The following is a 23881-nucleotide window of genomic DNA, read 5'->3' as shown; positions in this document are numbered from 1 at the left end:
TCACTAATGTGTGAACAAAGCTACAAAGAAGTCGAATACTAAATATTTAATACTGATTTTTCTCTTCTCCATTCTCCTTTCTCTTTTCACAGCATTGGAGAGCATGGAAGGATATTATTACAGAGACAGTGTCTCAGTAGAAGAATTTCAAGCTCAGATTAATGCAGCCTCACTAGAAAAAGTCAAGCAGTATAACCAGAAACTACGGTGGGTAATAAACCAACATTCCTGAGATTAGTTTACCAAGTTCTGCTTTTCAGCTCAGTTTCTGTGACACATCTTTAAACTGAAGTGTGTTGTATGGTGGTTGTTTTTTGGTGCCTGATTGAATAAGATCCAAGATCCATGGTTCTGACTCTTGTTTTCTGCACTGTTAAGTTACTTTTTAAAAAATTGCTTTCCCATGAAAGCTATAGCTGTAATTGCCTCCAGGTTGTTGTACTAATGCATATAGAAAAGGAAATGTCTGCTTGATCACAAATGGAGTATCAGAATGGCTAAACATTATATGATATGAGTTTTGCAGACCATATTTACCTAATTTCTACAGAACAGGACTTAAAAAATAGTGTTGTTTTCCTTAAAGCTGAGCATCTATCTCCCCGCCCCCCATCATACTAATGAGGTAGTACTTGCATCAGCTTCCCGTATGGGTTACAGAGCGTATACTTGCCAGTATATGTAAGGGTTATGCAGCTGTGTATGTCAGTAGATATTTCATTAAGAAGTTGCACATAAAGACAGAATTTCTGGTATACGAAATAATCTATTAGCTATGAAGTAAAATAATAATAAAGATGCGTATATAGACCACTCTTGCATCTCACTGTATCTGTGAAAAATACCCGTTTGAGTACACTTATTTGCACATGAGTTGAAAAGTGCAAAGACTGCAGTAAAATCACATCTATTCACTTTTAAAATTCTTGAATCAGATGAAAACTCTATCATTTCACTAGAAATTACGAACTCAGCTTTTAAAAGCAACAGAGGACAGGAGTTAAAAAAAGAGGTTAAGGACAGTGGAGAAGGGGAAAGAGGACAAATGAGGGTCAATCTTTCCAATTCCTTCACATGTTGGCCCACTCCTGTCTTTGGAAGGTTTTCTTCATGGATCTTGCAAAAGTATTTCTCTAATGCATTATGAAAGCAGTGGACTTTCTAGATTCTGTTTTAATCTAAGCAGTACTATAGCAAAAGTGATTTTAAAGCCAGTTGTATTCAGTGAGTACTCTGTCTTTCCTTTTCTTGTGTCATCTGTGTCAGTGCACTTCCATGTTAATGACAAATGTAGTATTTATTTACTCTGTTTTCCACCTTCTTGTATTAGTACTTCCTATTGGGGAAAAAAAGTTCCTCCTGAGTATTTATTTGACAAGACTTACATTATAAATCAGTTTTACAGGGAGTTTTGGTCATGCCAGTATTTGGCCTAGATGAAGTCAGCTAGTGTTGGAAAGAGATTTCTATCAGTTGGACAAGGCAAGACTTTTTGTGCTGTTTTTTCTATGAATAGGCCCAATTTAGCCCCCATGAAAATCATTAAAAGAAATTCGTCCTGACTTCATGTTCTAGTGTTCCCTGACCTTGCTTACCTCGTGTGTTAGGACCTCCTTTCATGCTGTGGCTCTAATGAGGTACATTCCTCTTACGGTGTTGTGACTCACAGCTCTGATCAGTTGCTAACCTCCAAGGCCTAGTTTTGCAAGAAGTTACTATGAAAAAGTTAGCGTTCAACAAAAATTACCATGGATAGCTCTGTCCAGTCACAAGAATAGGAAAATTTTGGATTTTTTTCCAGCCATCTAATGTCTGATGAGAACATTCAGTAATTGATTTTTTTGTTTGCTTTCTGGTGAACTCTGCCCATTTCTTAAATGAGGCACAAACAGCTTCAGGAATTCACTGACATAATGTGAAGAGGAAAAACAGAAAAGCAGATGCTTCGTTTTTATTCTGCCATTTGCTAGCCTGTGTAGGTGTTTGGCCAGAAGAATCTAATAAAGTAACTACAGCAGCAAAAGATATTAACATTTGGATAATTGCTCTAAAGAAGAACAAAAAAGTGAAATTGAATATTCCCTGGAAACATACTCAAGTGCAATAATACTACTTTAAACTGTTCACGTGGAAGAAATCCTCTGTGCAGAACCACCTAATCAGTAATTAAGTCATTCAAGACACAATCCATAAACCATTCTTTCTCCGTAGAAAAGGAATGCATTGCTTGCCTGTGAAATGACCATCTGATAATCTCTCCATCGCTACAGCAGCAGAAAGCAAATGGGAGCAACAGCAAAGGAAAAAGTAGTGGGAGAAGAGGATGGGGATTAGTGGGAATGAAACCACTGGCTGGCAGTGACACTGCAGCCGAGCCATCTGTTGATGAGAACTCTCGATACAAGTTCATCTTTTCTTACTCCTGATGCATTTAGATGATAATGTGAAACAGATGAGACCATTTTGTTGTGTATGGTCCCACTTACAAACAGAGATGTTGGCCTAACTTGGGATGTACCCAAGCAGGACAGTAGAATTAAAAGAGAGTAGTACCTTTGTTCAGCTACTACTTAATTTCTTGTGGTAAAGTCTTGTTAAAGTTTGAGTACATAGAACATTTTTGAGGAATGTGCTGTCTTTTGGGTGACAAATCTGATACTGATGTGTGCCTTAAAAGAATTCATTTACAAATTATTTATTTGAATGAATCAAAAGATAGATTAGTAAATTTTTAGTGGATTTCAGGAAGGATAACCTTTACCGTCATATAAAGTCAAGAAGCTGAATCCTTGCTTTTATTGCAAAATTCATTCATAACTATGGAACTGTGACCAGCTTTTCCACAGTATCAGAAGTGATATAATAAATTCAGGTGCAAAATTGTCCTCCTTGACACTGATTTGAGAGTCGTAAGAGCTTCTGTCTTTCATAGTTCTTGCTTTAGGGCTTTTGCAAATACTACCTCAACTATGAAATAGTAATGATAAGATTATGATTTTTATGAGAATGCATGAAAGACAGTTGAAAATCGATTATAGAATTTCATGCTTATGTGGAATGGAGAGAATGTTCCTCCATCTTCTGTAATAGACTTAACCCTAGCTATTTGAATCTAATTAAAGATATAAGGGAACTTTTATTCTAAGGCCAGCTAAAGTTGAGTTTTTCTACAATTTCTGAGGCAACTTCCCCTATCCCAGCAATATGTGGGAAGTCCTTTATCAGAATAAAGATAAGATGTTATTTTAAAAAAACCAACCAATACCTAGTTTATGAAATTTCTGAAACTGCTGGGAAATCTGCGGCATCTGGCCCACAATTAATCATGCTGGATTTCTTTTTCACAGTCAGCCAGATTGCGCTTATTTTTATAGTTCACCAATTCCGTTTTTCTGACACTGATAAGGAAAAGAAAGATATGCTCAAATTCTGTTTGCAAGTTGAGCTGGTGCTAATAGTTGCCAATAATGTAAATTTAACCTCATCAAATTGTTTGCTAATGAGAAACATGCAGTACAACCAAGTGAAAGTAATAAGTTCAGCAAAGATTTTTAAGGTCTTTATTACTATGTGTTTGATAGCTCAGAAGTTGTCTTCTAATTTAGAAGAGGACTAGAGAGAACCTGTGTATCTGATCTGTACAGAGGCTGATGTTAAGTGAGCCCATTCTGTATTCTCCTGCCTCCTCCCAGTTTTCCCCACCTTCCTGTTTTGGTACTCCTTGCCATTTGAATAGGCTTTTTCGATCCTGAATCAGTCCTTTTGCTTTTACAGATACCAGAGACCATTTTGCTTCAACAGTGCAGGGGACAATGGTGTTTGAATCCGTAACTACTACAAATGCTAATAGGAATAACAAAAACTCACAAATGCACTATATTTATTTGGATTGCTTGGTTGGTTGCAGTATTCTCTTGCAAATCTTGAGTCATGTAATTGTAAAAGCATGAGGGTAAACTTTAATTGTAATTTTTGAAGCATTACTGCTTTAAGAATTATTTAGTTAAAATACATTCTGTCCTTTGAATATGTTTTTTATATTTGGTAAAGGTCTCTTTCCTGCAGAGTGAGATGCAGTATAATAGTTTTTTATGTTGTATAGAAATAAATCTTATGGTCATTACTGCAACCAAAAGATTGGTTGCAGTGCGGGCCTGTTGGAAGCTGGGACAGACCCTGGCAGACAGGTTAGCTGAGTGGCCATAACTCAGCCAATCCTTGGACTGAATAGTGACTTTAAGATAAAACATTTAGCTGGATATGAGAACAGCTTTTTTTATTCTCAGAGAAATTAGGTTTTGGATTAGCTTCCTGCAAAAAGTAAGCCATTTCTTAAAATGGACCTTGATGAGTGTAGGAATGACAACTTCTGTAATGTTTGTCCAAGTTATGAGAGGTTTGGACTTGATGGCCCTGGATGGGACTTTCAGTCTACAGTAGTAAGGAAGCTTGCTCTTCCAGTCTTCCTTCCTTTGTGAGTATGTGACATTTTATCAGATTAGTGGGGTTTTTTTTTGTCTGTGAATTCTCTTTCTGGGAAAAAATTGGGTCCCTCCTGTGACATTCTATTAAAATGCAATTTTCTAGTGGTGCTCCTGGTTAGCTTCTTAATCAGAAAAGTCCAGGCACATCTGCTCTTTAAGAGTTTTTTCCTGGATGTGTCTGTGCACACAAGGGATGTATCTCAAAGACAGAGAGGATGTTCAGGGCACGGGTCATTCAGTGGGGTGCAGGGCTGTGGCTGTACCAAGTATGCTTCCAGCTTCTGGGTCTCTGCAGTATGCTTCATTGCAAGTTGTTGACTACAAGAGCAAACTATGGTGGAATATAGGTCCCTAAAACTGCACGTCAATATACCTGTTTGTGTTCCAAAACTGTCTATGCAGATAATTTTTAGCTGATGAGAAATTAGTGAAATCACTGGCTTTTAGATTCATAAGCATTTTTAATGCCTCTTCAGCACCTATGCTTGCATTTAGACATTTAAACACCTTTAAAATTTGGTTCCTGATGTTATGGTGGCTTGGACTGGGAATATTCAGAGGGCAATAAGCAAAATAATAGATGAAGGTGAGACTGGGAAAGCTCTACTTTCCCATAACTTTTCTTTTATCCCCAGCATGGCACTTTCTTGTGACTATATGATGACCCAGTTCTTCATTCCTAGTACAGGATCATGCTGTGGGAAAGACATCCAAGGATTGCTATCCATCCCCGCCACTGGTGTGGGTGCTAATTACCACTGTGTAGTAATTAACTTGCCTGTGCATCAGCAGACAAAGAAGGTCTGGAAAAAATGTTCCTTCCTTCCTGCCTACCATTCTGTGTGATTTGGAACTATTCTTTGAAGTCAGCTGCGTCCAGGGTTATTGGCAGCTACTTTTGTAGCCTGTTGTACAGCGGTAATAGAAGAAAAAATCAAGCAGTAAAGGGAGAAGGCCATTTTTGTGGGATTTTTCCCTATGTTGCTGCTTTCTTGGATATCGTTTTAGGAGGTAAATGCAAGTCTGTTACGCTAAGGAAGCAATTATAATCAGTGAATCTAATGACAAATGATTTAGCTAACTACCCTCATTACATTGAACATCTGATTACGCTGCATGTAATATTTGTCATTTTAAAGTGTTTCGCTTACAATGTAACTTCAAACAGTTTCTCCGTCAGAAGCCTCCTGTATTTATTTTATGGCATAAGTAGCCCTCCACAGAATGATGGCAAATTTAATTTAATCCTTTATTCGGGGATGTTATAATTCATGAGGTTTTCATGTTGTTGGGTTTTCTTGTTTCTTTTAATTTTTAAGAAGACAAGAGAAGGAAACTATTTCTTCCCCTAGAATTTATGTAAGCATGGAACAAAATCTGTCTGAGGAATATAACATCTTTTTTATTTATACACGCACGTATACATGCACAGCAGCCTCTCAAGTTGCAGGCTTCTTGGCAGGCTGATGTTTTCCGTATCCTGTATAATTTAGTCAAGGCAGAAAATAGATGTGATGGCACTCATGGCTTCAGGCTGAACTAAATTTCTCTAATAGTTGCTTTGGTATAAATGAGATACAATGACATGAAGGACGTATCCACTTGGAGATAGTTAATTACTATGAAAGAAAGAGCTTGTCTGTCTCTGGAACAAATTGATGGGTCCTCAAAACAATACCTGCGTTATCACAAAGACCAGATCATATAACAATTCCTGTAATAAATGCATTAAAATCCATCTTAAAACTGGCAGATTCCTTCCTTCCCCCACTGTTAGCAGTGGAAAGCTTTTCCAAACCAAATTGGTCATGTGGTTAAGAAGCTTATGCTGTTTGTTCTTGTGCGGCTGTTGTCCTGTGATTTTAGGCTTACTCTCCTTTCCTTCATGTCTATTCACTTCAGCATGTGACGTGTTAATAAGCAATATTAACAGATTTTGTCATTGCCGTCAAATTCAGAAAAGAGTAACCTGAGGAGAGTTACAGGTTTCAGAGAGTGATTCTGTGTAAATACTTTCTTTTTGGTGAAATGGGATATTTATAAAGCAGGTGAAAAAACGTTTTCCTATTTTCAATACTAGGTATTTGATACATTGCTTTGTGTTCAAAAAAGCAACAGTAAAACTGGACTGCAATGCTACATATACAAATTTATCATGTAGTTTATATGACTATAAAAATTGTAAATCTAATGCCTTTTAGATTGTTAAGATGTGGTTTCAAATGAACTAGATACTTGTGGCTGAACTCTCTCTAAATGCAAAATCTTTATGAAGGAGAGATTGAAAATTAAGCATTCACTCTGAAGGACGTAACAAGGAAATAATAGCTAAATTTGTCTGTCTCCTGATGAACTTAATGAGAAGCATTTTAGGTAGAACAGAACTTAAGATTCATTGCATCTAAGTGAAGCAAGACCAGAGAGAATAGAGAGATCCTGGACAAAGTAAATTAAATTTGTCTAGCTAGTCTAAAAGATATTGGCAGCTGGCTTAAATTTAGTTGTTTTTTTTTTCTCTTCCAGTGCTATGCTCTTTCTGTGAGTGTAAATTCATTGTTTCTATAGATTTTTGACAAAGTATGATCAGTATTTATTATAGGTAGTGTTCTGAAATTGAAAGTTACGTGTCTTGATAGATTATATATACTGAATCTTTGCTCACTGAAGTGGGCATCTTGTTCATTCTGCTGTCTTTATCCTCTGCAAACACAGAGAACATGTATCCGCAGTGATCAGAGATGGAGCCGTTTCTTTCACTCCTGGTCACTGATAGGAATCCAGCCCAAGCCTGCAGCTTGTACAGCTCATAGCTGTAGTCGAAACCCTGACCACCCAATGACTATTTGGCATGTTGTCTTTTTTAACAGTGTATTCCATGTCTGGAAAATCAGGAGCCAAAAAGGAGACATCTACTGTCTGAAAGGCAAATGTGGAAGCAATTAGTTAGTACTAATGGGTTCAGTGTGGATTTGGCTGTTTGGATAACGATGGGAGAAGCAGGAAGGCAGCTGTAAATAGTCTGTGGCCCGAGAAGTTCCCTTTCACATCACAAATAGGATGGTTTCAAGTGATCTTGGAAGTACATAGATATGCTGGAGACTAGATTCCTGGAAAAATAGGGATTAAAATGTAGCATGTGAAAAGTGGGCAGTGATACATAGACCAAATGGTATTTTTTTCCATTTTTTGTCATCCATGACTTTCTGTCTTCTCATTTCTATGCTCACATTTCTATGATCCCCTTGTGCATTTATAAAGGTTTGAGAGTAAGGCTGTGATGTGCCTGCTGGGACAGTAGGGCTGTTCCTTTGCAAGCATCCCCCTCAGTTCGCACCTCACATACTTGTACTTATCCTAACAGCAATTTCTCAACAATCCCTCATTTAGGTTGGAAAAGACCCTTAAGATCATCGAGTCCAACTGTTAACCTAACACTGCTAAGTCCACCACTAAACCATGTCCCTAAGCGCCATGTCTACACATCTTTTAAATACCTCCAATGAGGGTGACTCCACCACCTCCCTGGGCAGCCTGTTCCAATGCTTGACAACCCTTTCAGTGAAGCAATTTTTCCTAATATCCAATCTAAACCCCCTCTGACTCAACTTGCAGCCATTTCCTCTTGTCCTATCACTTGTCACTTGGGAGAAGAGACCAACACCCACCTCCCTACAACCCCCTTTCAGGTAATTGTAGAGAACGATGAGGTCTCCCCTCAGCCTCCTCTTCTCCAGGCTAAACAACCCCAGTTCCCTCAGCCGCTCCTTATAAGACTTGTGCTCCAGACCCCTCACCAGCTTCGTCGCCCTTCTCTGGACACGCTCCAGCACCTCAATGTCCTTCTTGTAGTGAGGGGCCCAAAACTGAACACAGTATTCAAGGTGTAGCCTCACCAGTGCTGAGTACAAAGGGCTTACTGAGTTGCTTACACATGAAATATGAATTACCCATGGTAGGTTTAGAGCCACATGGTGTTAAAATTTTCTGTTCTGCACTTCAGTTTGCACAATAGTTGTGAAAGGTCAGAATATTACTATGTATGCTTTTTGATAATTTAAAACCATGATACTGTCATGAAGGTTTTCTCTTGTTGTAATTAAACCTTTCTATAACTACTAATGACTCTGTACATAGGATTGTATCACTGACATAGATGTTAGGACGCATCATTTAAAATCACTAGGTCTTCGTATGGGCTGAGAGGGTAATTATGCTTGGTGATTTATCTTTTATTGAGACTTACCATTTAGCAGAAAGAACATGTAAAACACTTCTAGATTTGTTTGCTGTGACAGCAAATAGTTTTCTGCAACAGATATTTTGTACTACAGAAACAATTGAATTTATATATATATATGTATAAAAAATTTATTTCCAGATGTGTGTGTGTACATATATAGAATATGCACGCTATACATGTGCTCACCTATATAGTTAACAACCAGATGGCAGAACACAGAATTCTTATTAAAGAAATACAAAAGCATGTGTGCATATATATGCAAATACACAGAGATATTATTTACCTATGTCATAAATACATGCTTTGTAGTTTGAGCTGAAGAAAAGAATTAGGGACACTAATTCTTACAGTTCCTGACTCTGCACCTCTGTACTGATGTATCCTTTGCCGTGTTGTTGACCATGTTTATTTACATGATCTTGAATATGTTGTGACCAAGGGATTGAAAATCAAGTAGAACTAAAATATATTTCCATCCTTCTATTGAAGACAATGTAAATTTATTTATATGTATCCCACAGTGATGAAGAAAATATAAAAGTCTAAATTTGTCTCTGGTATAACATCAAAGCAAAACCTGTCTAGAGCAGAACCCCCAACTTGCCTTTATTTAGTGCCCTAACCCAATTACATGCCCCCACATCACTTCTTTGTTGTCCTTGTATTTCAAAGACAAGACGATGAACATCTAGGATAACCCTGTGGGCTTCCTGGAACAACAAACTGAGAGTAAGACTAGAAACTTGGCTTTGCTTAAATTATTTGCATGTACGAAGTTGGTCAGGAATGCATGTCTCTACAGGTTTGGAGCCTGCTTAGGGTTCAATTTTCAATATTACAAATTTTCAGGTTTTTACATGTCTGGCTCAATTTTGGAGGGTACCCTGTAAAATGCTTCATTCAGAAAACATCAGTACTTCTGCATCTCCTTTGTAATCAAGTTCTGGGAAAACATCTTGGGAAAGCATTCATCTTGTGATAGATTTTTCTTTTTGAACCTTAAGATATTTGTTACCTCATTCCAGTGTAAGTTTTCCCTGAGATACTTGTCCCATTATTTGACATTGTTACATAGGGGATACCTTACAAAAGTGGAACACAGCAATAATCCCCTGTAGCTTTAATGCCTATTGGATTTTCTACCATTTTTTTTGAAGAAAGGCTTTTCTGCTACAGCTTCGAGAAATTGTAAAGCTTTTAGAAGCAAAACCAGCGTCACATTTGCAGACAAAGAACTATGATTTCATTCTTGTTCATTTCAAATGGATTAGAAAATATTGTCCAAATTGGGCACCATGCCAAGATTGCCATTAACTTTTCCCATAAAATATGATTAAGGACCTTAACCAGCATTTAGTAATTAAGTGAAGTGCTTTGGAAATTTATATGCTGTCCACAGTTTGTCACATTCTGTAAAATACTGAAGACAGTTTTTATGAAAAGCAATAAAAATACAGCACTTGAGAAACATCTGGGAGTGTTATCTGATGGGGGGGGAATAGTTTCATTTGTAACAGGATATTTTGATATTGAAAATTGATGTTGTGTATAGTTGATTTTTGTTTGTTCTTTAGGTTAATGAATAATTGACTGCATTAATGGAGTAATTCCTATAATTGTATATCCCATTCTAGTGTCCATGTTGCTTCATTTTGTACCCTGAGTTGATTCTTTTCCATGTACTCCATTAATGTGTGTACTGTTCTATATTTGGTTTCTGGTTTCATTTAATGCAGCTGAATTTGCTGAAATAACAGTCCAAAGAGAATGGGAGTGCTGAACAGACTCTGAACGAAGCAGATTTTCCTGGGGCATGGCAGGAAAAAACAGTATAGGCTTTCAGTTTGATAATGTTCGGTGGATGGCAGGGTGGTGCTTTGTTATTTAGCTTTGCTAACAAAGAAGAAGGTTGGTCTGTTGCTGCTGAGGTAGCTTTTATGTGCTGTGGCCACTCAAAGTGATTTATGAGTAATTTTCTCTCCAAACCTCTTTTCCTTCCAATAGTCTCCAGCTTCCTTTGACACAGAGTACATTCTGGATCATGCAACAGGCTTAATGGAATAACAGAACTAGATTAGCTTTGCTGTGCTTTCTAAGGAGATTAGTTCAAACCTTAAATTTGGGAGAAGATGCTTTTCAAAACTGAAAGCTATGGGAAGCAAAATCTACTAGAATTAAAGGTGGCTGGATTTTTTTATCAGTGTAGTCATTCCAGATTACTGAAGAACAAAAGGCTATTCAAATCTGCAGTCTACACCCCTGCCCTGCAAGTATGTAACTATGTGAATGACTTCACTCAGGGATAAAAGCAGAAAAAAGAGAAGAAAGGGATTTTTGTCCATGTAGGTTATATGAATCAATGTTTTAATGACTGGAGGATCCAGGTGATGCTGTCATTTGAGAGTTAGGATGCAAGGATGCATCCTTTTCAGTGTTTATATTTTATCGCAACTGAAATTTGGTTACCACACTCCACAGTTCCAGCCTGGGTCATGGCTCAGCTGTGACCTTTAGTCCGGTCTGTACTTTGTGAACAGGCAAATGGAGCTGGATCATGGTGATACCTTGAGGTTTCCACTGGAGAATCTATTTTTTTTTTGTCCCCTACACGTTGCATAGTTCAGTGGGGTTTTTCTTGTTTTGTTTTATTTTAACCTTGGCCAGAATTGCTGCAGTGGTAGCTGTTGCCTGGTTCTCACTGGGTGCCTCATCCAGGCAGGGAAGCCTACCAGATGTTTCCATTTTCAGCTGCCCAGCCACTTTTAGGAGCTTTTCAACCAGCAGAATGAGTTTTGTGATCAGAGAATCACAGAATGGTTTGGGTTGGAAGGGACCTTTAAAGATCATCTGCTCCAACCTCCCTGCCACAGACAGGGACAATTATTTTCTTTTTTCTTAAGCGATGCTGCAGAGGCAGAGAAACTGTGATCTTATCACAGAGGTGTGTGAGATATTTCCTTTGCTTATCAGATGTTTAATGATAGCTCATCTGTGGTGAGCAATTAATTTGCTTATTAGGTAGAAAGAAAAAAAAAAAAAATTCCTCTAGGGTTCCTGAGTTGAAGGAGACAGGAGAAGAGCTCCGTGCTTCCAGTGTGCTCTTTGCTAAAGTTCTTCCTTTCTGGTGTTGAATAAGAGAAGTGTTCATGTTTTAGGAGAGAAGGATAGCATGGAAGTCCTCTGTACAAAATGTCAGCCTCCTTTGTGCCATACAGAGATTAGCCAACCTTTGTTTTTTAAAACATTGCATGTTGCATTTGTCTGTTTTATAGAAACTTTTTCTGGTACTACTCATTGATAAGGGAACGGTTATAGAAGGAACTAGGAGAATGTGGGTTGATGAGCTTTAGTGCACAATAGATAAACCTGATACAGTAAGTATGCTTTCTCTATCCCGTTTGTGTTCTGCAGGTAAATGGCAGTTTTCTTTGGCTTTTCCTTTTATGTACTAATTCATTTTTAAAGTGTGCAGAAATTGTAAAGAAAGCCATTTTGTTTTTTATTTGCACATGCATGCATGAGTGCACACATTGCAAACGTCATTTTGCTTGTATGATGTGTATTTGCCCCTTGTAGGGTTTTTGCATTTTTGTTTCTTTTTATATTGTGAGCTTGCGTGTATTTTCCTCTGTCAGTACTGTTTCATGTTTGGGATTCTGTTCTGATATTATTGCATTTATATAGAGCTAATATAAAAAAAAGCTCATAGCGCATGAGGCTCAGGCACTATTTACATGCCAAGTTTCCCAAAGTCACTTAAAATCTAGGCAGTTGCCACAACCCTTCAGTGAAAATAATTTTCAGATGCAGTTTTTCTGCTAACTAGAGATGAAAAATTTTGCACTGTATTTTTCATAGGGCAGAGGGACAGTTTGTCTCCAGAAAAAGAAAAACATTCCTTTTTGTCTTAGTGTCTTAGTGCCTATTTACCCATGTAGTTATTATTCCTTGATCCTCTCTTTATAATGAAATTTAAAAAAAAAAAAAAAATTCCACCTTTAGGACAGTGTCTAATAGTCACCTACATAAATTTTGTTCAGGAGTTTAAACAATTAACAGTTTTTGCCTTACTCTGTTTGTTCTCTCAGGGCATTCTACCTGGACAAGTCAAACTTGCCTCCAAATTCAACATCTAAAGCGGCTTATATAGATAAGGTAAATAAAAATGCTAAGTTCCTAATTAAAATTTGCATGTTACACACTGTGTTATTGTAATCCTTTCCTGACGTTTTCTTAATTCCATAGAAAACTTGAATTATTTAAAGCTGGGGGCCGGCAGGGAAAGGAAGAGCTCTCTTGCAGCATTTTTTCCCACTTGTGTTTTAGGGGTATGTGGTGCCATGTGGTTCTGTATCAAAAGGTGTGGCTGGAGAGCATCAGCGTATCTGAGAAGGGGAACCACCTTTTTCACTGTGCTTTCAGAGCAATGCAATTGCTCCAGGAGCATGTGCAGGGGGAGAGCAGGTGCAGGCAGAAATTCTTTGTTCTGAAAATTGGAAGGGCTGTTCTGAATTAAGTACTCCTTCACCATTCTGCTCAGAAGGCTTTCTTCTGAACCTCCTCATTTGGGCTTTCTTCAAATGCTTTCATCTGTCTTTAAACCTCTGTGACTGAGAGATCCCAGGGGCTATGAAAATACTTTTAATGCTCTCTCCTATTGTTGGAGAGTTAATGCCCATATTGCAGCCCAGTAAGGGAAAAAAGAAGTTCCTAGGGGCTTGCCTACACTGACTTCAAAAGTGATTGAGCTACTGTGGCTTAAGAAATATAGTGATCATCAGCTGAGCCCTATAACAGACTAAAATTTTATGTTGATATCATCCAGAATGGGTGTTAACAGACTGATAGTTCCTGTTTCTTGGATCTGTGCTGGACCACATAGGAGAGGAGGAGGACATGTGCCTGTGCCTCTCCTTCCCTGGTGGGTTAGCAACTTTCTAAGCAGTCACAGGTGTAGCATGAGACATCTAGCTATATGTGGAGTGCTTGTTACCCCTAAACCTGTTCCCTATCTATTTCAGTGAAAAGGTCAAGGGCAAGATAAAAGCATCTCATAATCCAGATCTGACCGGGGGATGCTAGGTTAAGCTAATGCATTTATTTTGTAATTGGAGCAAGCTAAGAGTGCATGCATGATCTCAGTTTGTGGCTGTGACTTTTGCTCTAGTCTCTGTTGCTCTGGATTATTAAGTGGCACCAGTTAAAATTAATTTAAATTGATGCAAGTTAAAGCAATAGGACCTAAAACAAGTTAAATCTATTTGTGTTTAAATATGCTGATTGTTATAACTGATTTACTTCATTGGAAAGCATAGAGGTCAAGTAACGTTCATATAGAAGCAAGTGAGGCTGCCATTTCCCTAATTAGTTAAAACTGTCATTAGGGAATGAATCTGTCTTTCAAAAGTTTCATTCTTTGAGTAACAGGGGGGTTTGTTGGAACCTTTTGTGTTTCTGGAATAAAGAGAATGGGGAATTTGGAATTATGAGAGCTGCAAAAACTGTCTTGTGAATGTCTCCTTTACAGAAAACACCATGAGGTGGTGCTTTTCATTGCTAGACTGCTCTTGAAGGTTCCTCTTCTGAGAGCACCCTTCCACTTGAAGCTGCCTTCTTTACTAGGTGGATCATTTATGTTCCATACTGTAATGCTGAGGTTCTTTTAAGTCCTGCTACAAAGTAAACTATTCTTGTTTTGTAGTATGTTTTTGTCACTTCCGTTAAGTTTTATTTGTCCATGTTGTTAGTCAGGATTAGGAGCTAGACATTTGCATAAATAAAGGACAGTGTTGTCTTAATTAAAGGCTGATTTTCTCAGTGAGTCAATTAATCAGTTTGGCATCCCTCCTGTATGTGCGTACGGTTGTAGGGTGCCTTTTCGTGGCTCCCCTTCTTCGGCCATACCATTAATGGAAATGGCACTGATGGGTCTATTTAGTTTATTGATGTGAAAAACACTCTGTAGGCAGGACTGGGAATGAAACAGTCAGTGACGGTAAGAATTTAAAAGATTGGAGAAGTTGTCATAGGTCATGTAACAGAAGACTGCGTGCTCTGTATTTGTGTTACGGAATTTGGCTTTGGTGCTGTCAGCCAGCCCTGCCATTCCATCTGCATCTGTGATGACCTATGCTAAAAGAGCATTTCATGCGCACTCAGTAGCAAATACTTAAATCTCTCTCTTCCTCTTTTGCAGCTGATGAGGCCTCTGAATTGCTTGGATGAACTTTACCGACTGATAGGGTCCTTTATCCGATCCAAGCGCACCGCTGCCTGTGCGTACACTGCGTGCAGTGCTTCCGGAGTTGGATTGCTTTCAGTGTCTTCTGAACTCTGTAGCAGGCTTGGAGCTTGTCACATCATTATGTGCAACAGCGGAGTTCACCGGTATGACAATTTCTTTTCCTCCCTTTATTTCAGTTGGTCAACAAGTCATTGCAGGTTGGAGACTCCTGCTTTTTATTTATAGAGAGGTCTTACACTAAATACCTAATATCTTAGACTAAATATCTAACACACTTGAAAGATTTGTGGTGAAATTCTGGAATTGTATTTGCAGTGATTGACAGAAATGAGCAGTACGATTTTGTTTTGTGCAGTTGTAATGGATTGTTCCTCGTTCAAGTCAGTAAAAGGCAGAAATCTTAATTGCTAAAGCAGAAAAAAAAGAAGGTTTCCTGGGTGAATAACACATGCTATATTAAACTCTTAATACAGGCAAGAAATGCTGAGATTTGTATTTGCTTTGTATGCTAGGGGGAATCGTAGTAGAGCTTTTTTCAAGAAAAAAATGAAACAGAAGAGAGAGGCATTTTTGCAGGTGTACCTTATAACTAGAAGTTCAGCCTGTAGAACAGTTGGTGTGATTAATACAATATCAAAAAAGGAACTGAGCTATAAGCAACTGATCTTTGTCATTAACGCTAAGAGATTTTAATAGACACACACGCATATATATGACAATAGTCTCATTGTAGAGCTCTCTAGTACTTAATGATATTCATTAAAGGCAGCAATATGTTTATGTTCCAGCTGGGCAGATTACAATTCTTTTGTACATTGTACCAAAAAGCCAAATACTACAATTGGAAGCAGGGGGGGGGTCTTGAGGGGGGGAACCCCAACAAACAAAAACCCAAACATAACCAAGAATCTGATGATAAATATCTGCTCTTTTTCTAAGAATTCCAAACTCTAGATTATAGGTAGCAATATGTTAAAAATATGCTCCTTAGTTTCTGATTTATGCAAATCCTTATTTTAGCAGACTTGGTTACCAGTACATTGTGTTAGAAAGAGCATACTTTTTCCTCATTTTAACTAATGTCCTTTCTTTAAAAGAGCTTTGAGGAGGGGGAAAAAAAAAAGCAACATAGCTGCAATGCAGATCATCAGGCATGAAAACCAGGAAAAGCTCCATACGTAGCCAACACAATTAACTTGTATAGAAACAGCGCTTGCCATTTCTTTTAACAAAATTTGCAATGGATTATTTGTATTGCTCTCCATCACTGATACAACTGTATATAACATGCTGTATACTGTCCTTGATTTTAGGCAATAACAGAAAAAGTCTGTATTATTAAATGCTAGTCAATATATCAGATAAAGATGGAAATACTATGTAGCATGGACTGACATGAAGTTGTCATTTCAGAAGACCATGGAGCTGTACAGCTTTTCTTTGGCTCTTTATCTTGGTTTCAGTTTTATGTCTTATGTGATCAGAAAAGACTTTGGGATTAATTCTGCCATTTCTTTATAAAGCTGAAAAAGACTACCTCTGGGTTTCATTATGATTTCATGGATTAAGTTCTAAATTTGCTAGTATATTTGTGCCAAAAATCCTTATAGTTTAGGAATAAAGTCAGCGCATCTTTAATAGCCCCAGTAAACTCTTACCCCACAGTGTGTGGGTCACAAATTATTCAGAGTAATTCAGTGACTGAATAAAGGGTGGTATGCTTGATTCCAAATGTGAGCTGTTCTTAGATGAAAATAAATTATTTGTGAAATTTCTGCTCAAAACTAGGGCTAATTCAAAGCTATAAACTATTAAATGTCTGTTTAAGTATATTTAAAACCCACAAAATATTAGAAAGCCAACACACTGGATTTCAAGACTATATTATGAGCAACAGTAATGGGGTTTAAGTGTGTTATGAGTCTCCATCTAGATGTTAAAGCATTCAAGATCACCTGTTTACATATAGTAAAGGTGCAAAACACTTTTCTCTAAAGCATGACTAGTTTTGCTTTACAGAGAGTTCATTTGAGCTTTTGTACAAGATACTGTTACTTCACTTGTGCATTAATACTGCCTTTGTGGCTACCATCTGTTCAGAGAAAGAAACATCAACTCTTGGCATTATCAAAGACATTTTAAGATAGGCCCTCCAGGAAAAAGGAATGCATTAGTTGAGATTTTATAGGTACTTAAAGAGTTTTTGCCCTGAATTTCTGAAAGTTCAGAAGAAAACTCATGTATTTAGAGACTGGAAGGGATTCTTGTGCTGTTATTTGAAGTGGTAAAAGTTGAGGAAGTTTTTTTTTTAGCAACCGTTTCTTGAAATTACTGTTGTGCATACAAACTGGAGGGATGAAGAAGTTTCTCCTTAAAATTCAAAGTCATATAAAGTCACTTCGGGTGCTGTTTCCTTTCTGGCCTCTGTAGGCCACATTCTGACAGTCCACTAAGTAGGCTCTGCTTTTTGGCATTCTGAAATTGCCTTTGCCCAGATGGAAAGCTTATTTTGTCTCCAGCTAGGAGGCTTGCTGGGTGAATTTTGTTCCTGACATTTCTTCTGCTAAATTCTGCTGTGTTTTTGTGAACCTTCTCCCCTTGCTGCTCTGTAGAGTGAAACTGTCTTGCAGCACCATGAAATCCTGTGGGGAGGACAGAAGAGGGAAGAATAAGATGCTGGATGTGATCGAGTCCTGTAGACATAGATTGATTTTGCCTCTTGCCTGCAATCTTGAAGACTTAATTCCTCTGCTTGTTTGGTGGAGTATTATTTAATCAGGGCAGATGATAATGCAAAATAATGATCTTTAAGTTGTAAGTTGGTTCTTTAGAGTTCAACCTACTGATTTTCAGTAAGAGAGGATATTTATCTCTGGTTCTATTCAGCAGTGTATCTGGCCTTCTGTGTTCTTAGAAACTAAATGCTGTGAAGTGTTTGATTGCGATCAGTTGCAGAAATCGGCATTTTGGAGGCCCAGACCAAAGGACTCATGACTGTTTAACACTGTGCTACAGATATTAAATGAGTTGAAAACTGGTATTATCTACAGATGCTACTAGGCAAGCAGATGGGGGAAAGATTTGAATCGAGCTTGCAGGTTAAACTTTGAAAGTGTATTCTTCATTTACCAGTCTTGCCAGCTTAAAAATGAAGAATAATCAACTCAGAGAAAGGTTCCTGTATGCTTTCTTTAAAAAATGGCACAAACTCATTTTAGCCTAATTTCTGTGATTGGTGTCTAATGGGAGAGAATCTCTGAGTCTGTGGAAGAGTGCAGGATGCTCTGCTGGTCAGCATCTTTCTTTTGTTCATGGGGAGTGGGAACTGAGCAAACAATCTGTCAGAATTTAGATATATTTAGTATCCTTTAAACAAAATATGTATGAACCATCTCTCACTGAATTTATTTGTCTCTTACTGAACTGACTGGAGAGCCCTTTCTGTGTTTTCTCAACTTAGGTGTCATGGGTTGATGGTGGGGGGAGGTTTCTGGCACCCTTCCTCTCCTTCTAACCAGAAGCAAATCCCAGATAACTTGGGAGGGAGGTGCTGGGTGGCAGTCCAAGGCAGAAGAGGCCAAGAACTATGAAACAGCAGCTTTGTCTGCTTTGACAGTGATTGCTGATCTCTGGATCAGCAGTGTCTTGGTTTCTGACTTCTCTGTGATCCATATTAAATTGCTTTTTACACTGCACTAGGCTAAAACAGCTTGACAGAGTTCATATTTTCATCCCTATATCCAAGATAATGCTGGGGATTTTGAATTGCTGGTGATTGCTTTGCTTTGATTTTTGTTATGACAATATGTTTACCAATTTACATTAAAGCCTGAAATCCTATATCTATTTCAGACAGCGGTTCTTTTCAAATATGATTCGATCACCAGAAAAACAACGATGGGGAAATATAAGTCCCTTTAACCTTCACTGTCCTAAGTGACATGTGAATAATACAAACTCCTCTTGGATTATCATAAGTGAACATGCCTTGTTGATCAACATCAGGAACAGAGCTCTAAATTAGTCCAGGAAATCAATAGTTTGCATTTCTATTTTCCCTTTTTTATCATCCATAATTATATTTCTGCCTGCCAATCAGCTGTCACCCTGTAAACAATGCTCTGCTTTCTTTACTTGTATTCATTCTGTTTGGAGTTGCAATCACTCCCTACAAATGTAGGTGATGAAAGGCACTTTTAAATTTTATTGAATCATGATGCTAGCTCCTGCTTGAGGGAGAAGAGCGAGACTGCATTGCACAGACATGCCCTAGCCTCTTTCCATGCCAAAATGAAATTAGGTGCAGCAGCTGCAGAAGTCTATTCAGGGACTATAGGCCTTACAAGCTCAAAGGAATCATTTAAAGCATCCAAATGAAATAAATCCCAAGTTTATTTAAAATTTTGCATTTCCTGGAGGACCGAGAGAAAAGAAGTCTTTTATAATCTTGATGAACCCCAGAAAAATCACTGTCTTATTTTCTTTTCTGAATTTTAATTTCCCCTCCAGAAAGTCTCTCCTTAGTGTTACCATCCTTCAAGCAGTGGGGTTCTGGCTGGCAGACACTCGGCTGAATGATGAGGCAGGTTTTGCCAAGGGTTGATTATGCTGTCCCCTGTAGCTGGCACAGCTCCTGCAATCCAACTAAACCTGCTCCATCTTCCACACAGCAAAGTAGAGTAACACCATAAGCTGTCCATCACGGCCAGCTGCCTTTTTGTGAATCAAATAAAACAAGGTGAAAACCAGGAGCTCTGACTTTATATTTAAGACATTCTATTGTAAAAAGTCTTCCGTTTAGATTGTTTTAGAAATTTTTCTGTAGGAATTTAGTTCTGAGCAAAATGTGTGCTACCAAAAAAAAGTCTTCTTGAAGTTTTGCAGCTGTATTTAGGCTGACTATTAGCTCCACAGTAAGAAGGCTTTCTGGGATCGATGGGACTACTTTCAGCAGGCAGGTCAGCACAGGCTGAAGAACTAATCCTTGCTCCTCTCCAGGCTTCTGGTCTAAACCGTGCTTTTAGTCCTGCTACCTTCCCATTCTTTTTTTAAATGGCAGTTTTGTTATGCCTGTCTACAATTAGCGCATTTTTGTGATACCTTACATACTGAGGCATAAACAAACTTCTGTTTTCGTAAAAGAATTTAAGATAGTAGTCATTCTGTGCTGGTTACTATTTCAAAACAATTATGTAATTGTTAAATATGTGATAATTTGTCTTAAGACAAAATAAGCAAAACATTTAGCACAAATAGGTTATTTCTACAGTGATGATCATTTTATTTTGATCTATATCTGCCTTTCATAGGCAATCTGATACACTTTTGCTTTGTTCATCTCGAAGACTATAGTCCTTCAAATACGTATTAGAGTTCTCTTGCATGTTTTAAATTGTGAGACACTATTTTGTTTACAACGCAATCTGAAAAAGCAGAGAAGTGCGTAAAGTGCACTGAAACAGATAAGATGGATCTTACTTGTTACTAGTACGGATTTCAAGGTGGTTTTTTTTTTCCTACCTGGATTCCTTTTAACATAATGGACCAGGATAGACATTTAGTAGCAAGGGTGACACACAACTCAATCGCCTTGCTCTGCAGAATCGTCCTCTCATGCGTCAGTTCCTGCAGCATTACCTTATCTGCAGTCCAGGTCTTTGGGAGAATCTGATTCTTCCTTACAAAAACTGCTACATTACAACAAAAATAGAATAGATCGTCTTGAACGATCTAACATTAAAAACTTATCCAAATCTTCTTTAAATTCTGAGTGGAAGAGAGTTGACTGAATAACCTGAACTGTTACAAGACGGGAAGTAAATTGCAATTTTCCTGCAGATTTACTTGCCTGCTTACATGGGAAGAAGTCTTTAATGTGAAAGACTTTCTGCACAGAACAAGAGATAATGGCCGAAGCTGGGTTTTCAGTTGACTTTAGATTTTTCTGTTTGTTCTTGCAAGTATGACTGACCAACAAAAGGCATGGGATACTTTGAATCTTTTAAAAATGCTGTTCTTTGATCAAACAAAGGATACTGAATGGTGGAAGTGCCTCCTTGCAATATTTCCAGCTGATTAAAGATGGCAAGATCTTAGAGGAAGAATGTTTCTGAAAAGATGCTCTGTGCAATTTTCTAACACTGACAGATGTACGGTGAAAAGAAGTGCTGTTTTTGTTGGGTTTTTTAATTATTCTTTGAAAAGCTCTCTGTTTTAAAAAAAGGTAGAACAGTCACATTGTATTTCTAGAAATAGATTGGATGATAGTAATCTTCCAAATAAACTACAGAAAAAATCATCATTACATAAGGCATGTTTCATGCTTCAGGATTGAAAATTGCTAATATTGAATCTAATAAACCTAATTAAAACTTTATTTGTAAATGAAGAAAGAAGTCATTAACCAAGGTTAGGTCTGAAATACGGCTAATGTATACTTACTTCCCAAGACTGATTCTCTAGCTTGGTAAGTTCATGCCATCTACTTCAGCAAGTCAGAACTTTGTTGGTAGCTTGTGTTTGAAAATACCTGGTAGAGCTGGGTTTGAATATCCTGCCATGGGAGGGTGGATGTATGCCTGATACAGGAGGTGGGATATATTTATTTTGAGGTTTGCACAACTGCGGAATCACAGTGGTGCCCCTTGTGAAGGGAAACCTGTGCATGCTGATGCTTAATGGATAAAAGGCCGAAGTCCCTTTAACCATGGACTACCCATTTCTGTGTGGTGGTGTAATATCTTCCACAGATATAAACAATGCTTTGAAAAGTGCCTGATTACTGAACCATCATAATGGAATAAATATATTTCACATGCAGAGTAACGGCTTGCTGTATGTTGCAAAAATAGCAGAAGTTTTGGACTAACCTTCAGTGGATGGGTTCAATCCAAGGCTGATTTTAAAGTAGTGGTCTTTCCACACTGGGAACATCTCAGCTTCACAAAGGTTCATAAAGGGACTGAACCTAAGTCCTGAACTCCAGTAGAGTTTTATGGTAATTGTAGAATACAATATGGTAGTTTAATGTGCAAACTTCTTGCTCATTTTCTCTCCAATACCTACTGACTGGCCCGACTTCCCTCTCCCTGTGAGATGAGATTCTGTTCAACCAAGTTTCAATACATGGGCACAGAGAATGCAAACTTCAATTTTACTTGCATGGAGACATTGCCACAATGAGAACAGCTTAGAAGTTGTGGGAGAGTCTTGAGTTAGGCCTGTCTATACTTTTTATGCTAATTTCTTATAGTCCTGAACAGCACTATCCCTCCTTTTTAGGTTTATCATGGCCTATTTTCTTCTGTGGGTTACTCATCAGAATCAATACATATTACCCAGGCGTCACCAGTAAATATAAAGAAATACCTCCAAAAATTTTTACCTCAAAGTGACTTACTTAGTACTAAGTTTTTTAATTGCTGCATACACTGACATAAATAATAGCTGCTCTATAAGTATTAATTTAAATGACAGCAGAAACAAATGAATACTTAATAGTATAATTGGTTTAAAAGGTGGTTAAATGTAAGTATGATTCACTTATGATGTATGGAAAGAAAAGGAATTAAAATAATAACAATGGCATTAAATTACATGTTGAGTAGAAGCTTTAGATTGTAATTAGACGAAGCATACATGCATCCTTTTCATATTTTTTTCCTATTCACATAGCCAGAACATAATGCATTTTGACATCTCTGACTGTGGTAACTACTAAACTAATTTGATTCACCTCATCTTTTCTGTTCAGGGCATTTTTCTAAGGGATGTTGTGATGCATCTTTGGATGTAGGATGGCTGGAATCCTAATTGAAACCTGAGAATGAATTGAATGATTTAGATTTGGTTTACTCTGGTAACATAGATATACAGTTCGCTCAGTGGCAGCTCTGTAGGTAGTGCACATGAACTCAAATTATTTTTCCTTTCAGGTGCCATTAAACAAGCTGTCACAAAATAATCCATTTCTTAGAAAATTTGAAACTGTTTTTCCCTTTTACAACTCCATTTTTCAGTGTAGATGTATGTCTATCCAGCCGATTTGCTGCCCTTCAGTAAAAATCACATCCAGTCAGAAACAAATGGACTATTGGTGATAGAAAATGATTTAACCTCTTTTGTTCAGGATGGTCTGATCCAGAAGATGGTTGAAAGTTTGTATTTAATCTTCACATCAATACTGTTATGAGTGTTGGGTGACTGGGGATAGCAGGCAGGGGCTGGGAGCAGCTGCAGCCCCTTCTGTTTCTTGGAAACCAAATGGGTGAAATGAGGAATTCTCAGCCCAGTTGTGCTGGGAAAGCCAAATGTCTGTGCTGCCTTGCTCCTGTAATCTGTCAAGGCAGGGAATTTGTGATTCTAACTGACATAAATTCTGAGATTATGAATTCGGGTCTTTTGTTTTTCTCGCATAAAAAAAGGGATGAGAGGAAAAGAGAGGGAGTGAGAACAGATTTTGATTTGTTTACACTGTAAAATATATGGATTTGGGAATTATGCTTCCCATAACAGAATGTTATGAGAGCATTGAAAGAGTTTTCCCCCTAATATTTTCCTTGTATGGTTTGTCTGGGCTGATTGCTTCCAAATGACTGGATACTTCCAGTGGTCAGAACTACTTCCAAGTTGCTTTGCAAACTTTAATACCATCTGCTTATCAGCTCTCAAAATGGGGAAGAAGGGTGGATTATTACCTATTGCACGTATTTGCTGACAATCCTTGATATTGAACCTCGTTCAGACCACCAGAACAGTCTTACCATATGAGGAATTCCCAGCTTTCGTATTGTTTCACAAAATTGTACAAGTTGTATTGTTTTAAATTTGCATTTGGTTAATCTCTCTGTGCTTGGCAGTCCTATTGCTGAGGTACTTCCAGTTATGACTTTTCCATGTTACTGTCTGATG

At 37.9% G+C, this 23881-nt stretch overlaps 1 protein-coding gene across 1 annotated transcript in view; it reads left to right on the top strand.

The window, feature by feature from the left end:
• PREX2 (phosphatidylinositol-3,4,5-trisphosphate dependent Rac exchange factor 2) overlaps positions 1-23881 on the top strand; it is a 181069-nt gene that overhangs the window by 143012 nt on the left and 14176 nt on the right. Inside the window, exons 35-37 of the mRNA XM_059836047.1 lie at positions 93-207; positions 12816-12882; positions 14924-15114. Coding sequence (XP_059692030.1) covers positions 93-207; positions 12816-12882; positions 14924-15114 — 373 coding nt within the window. The remainder of the gene's footprint in view (positions 1-92; positions 208-12815; positions 12883-14923; positions 15115-23881) is intronic.

This window comes from Gavia stellata, chromosome 3, assembly GCF_030936135.1.
Source record: "Gavia stellata isolate bGavSte3 chromosome 3, bGavSte3.hap2, whole genome shotgun sequence".
In the NCBI taxonomy this organism is placed as follows: domain Eukaryota; kingdom Metazoa; phylum Chordata; class Aves; order Gaviiformes; family Gaviidae; genus Gavia; species Gavia stellata.
Note: the sequence above shows the minus strand (reverse complement) of the source record. Positions and strands in the feature narration are given on the sequence as shown.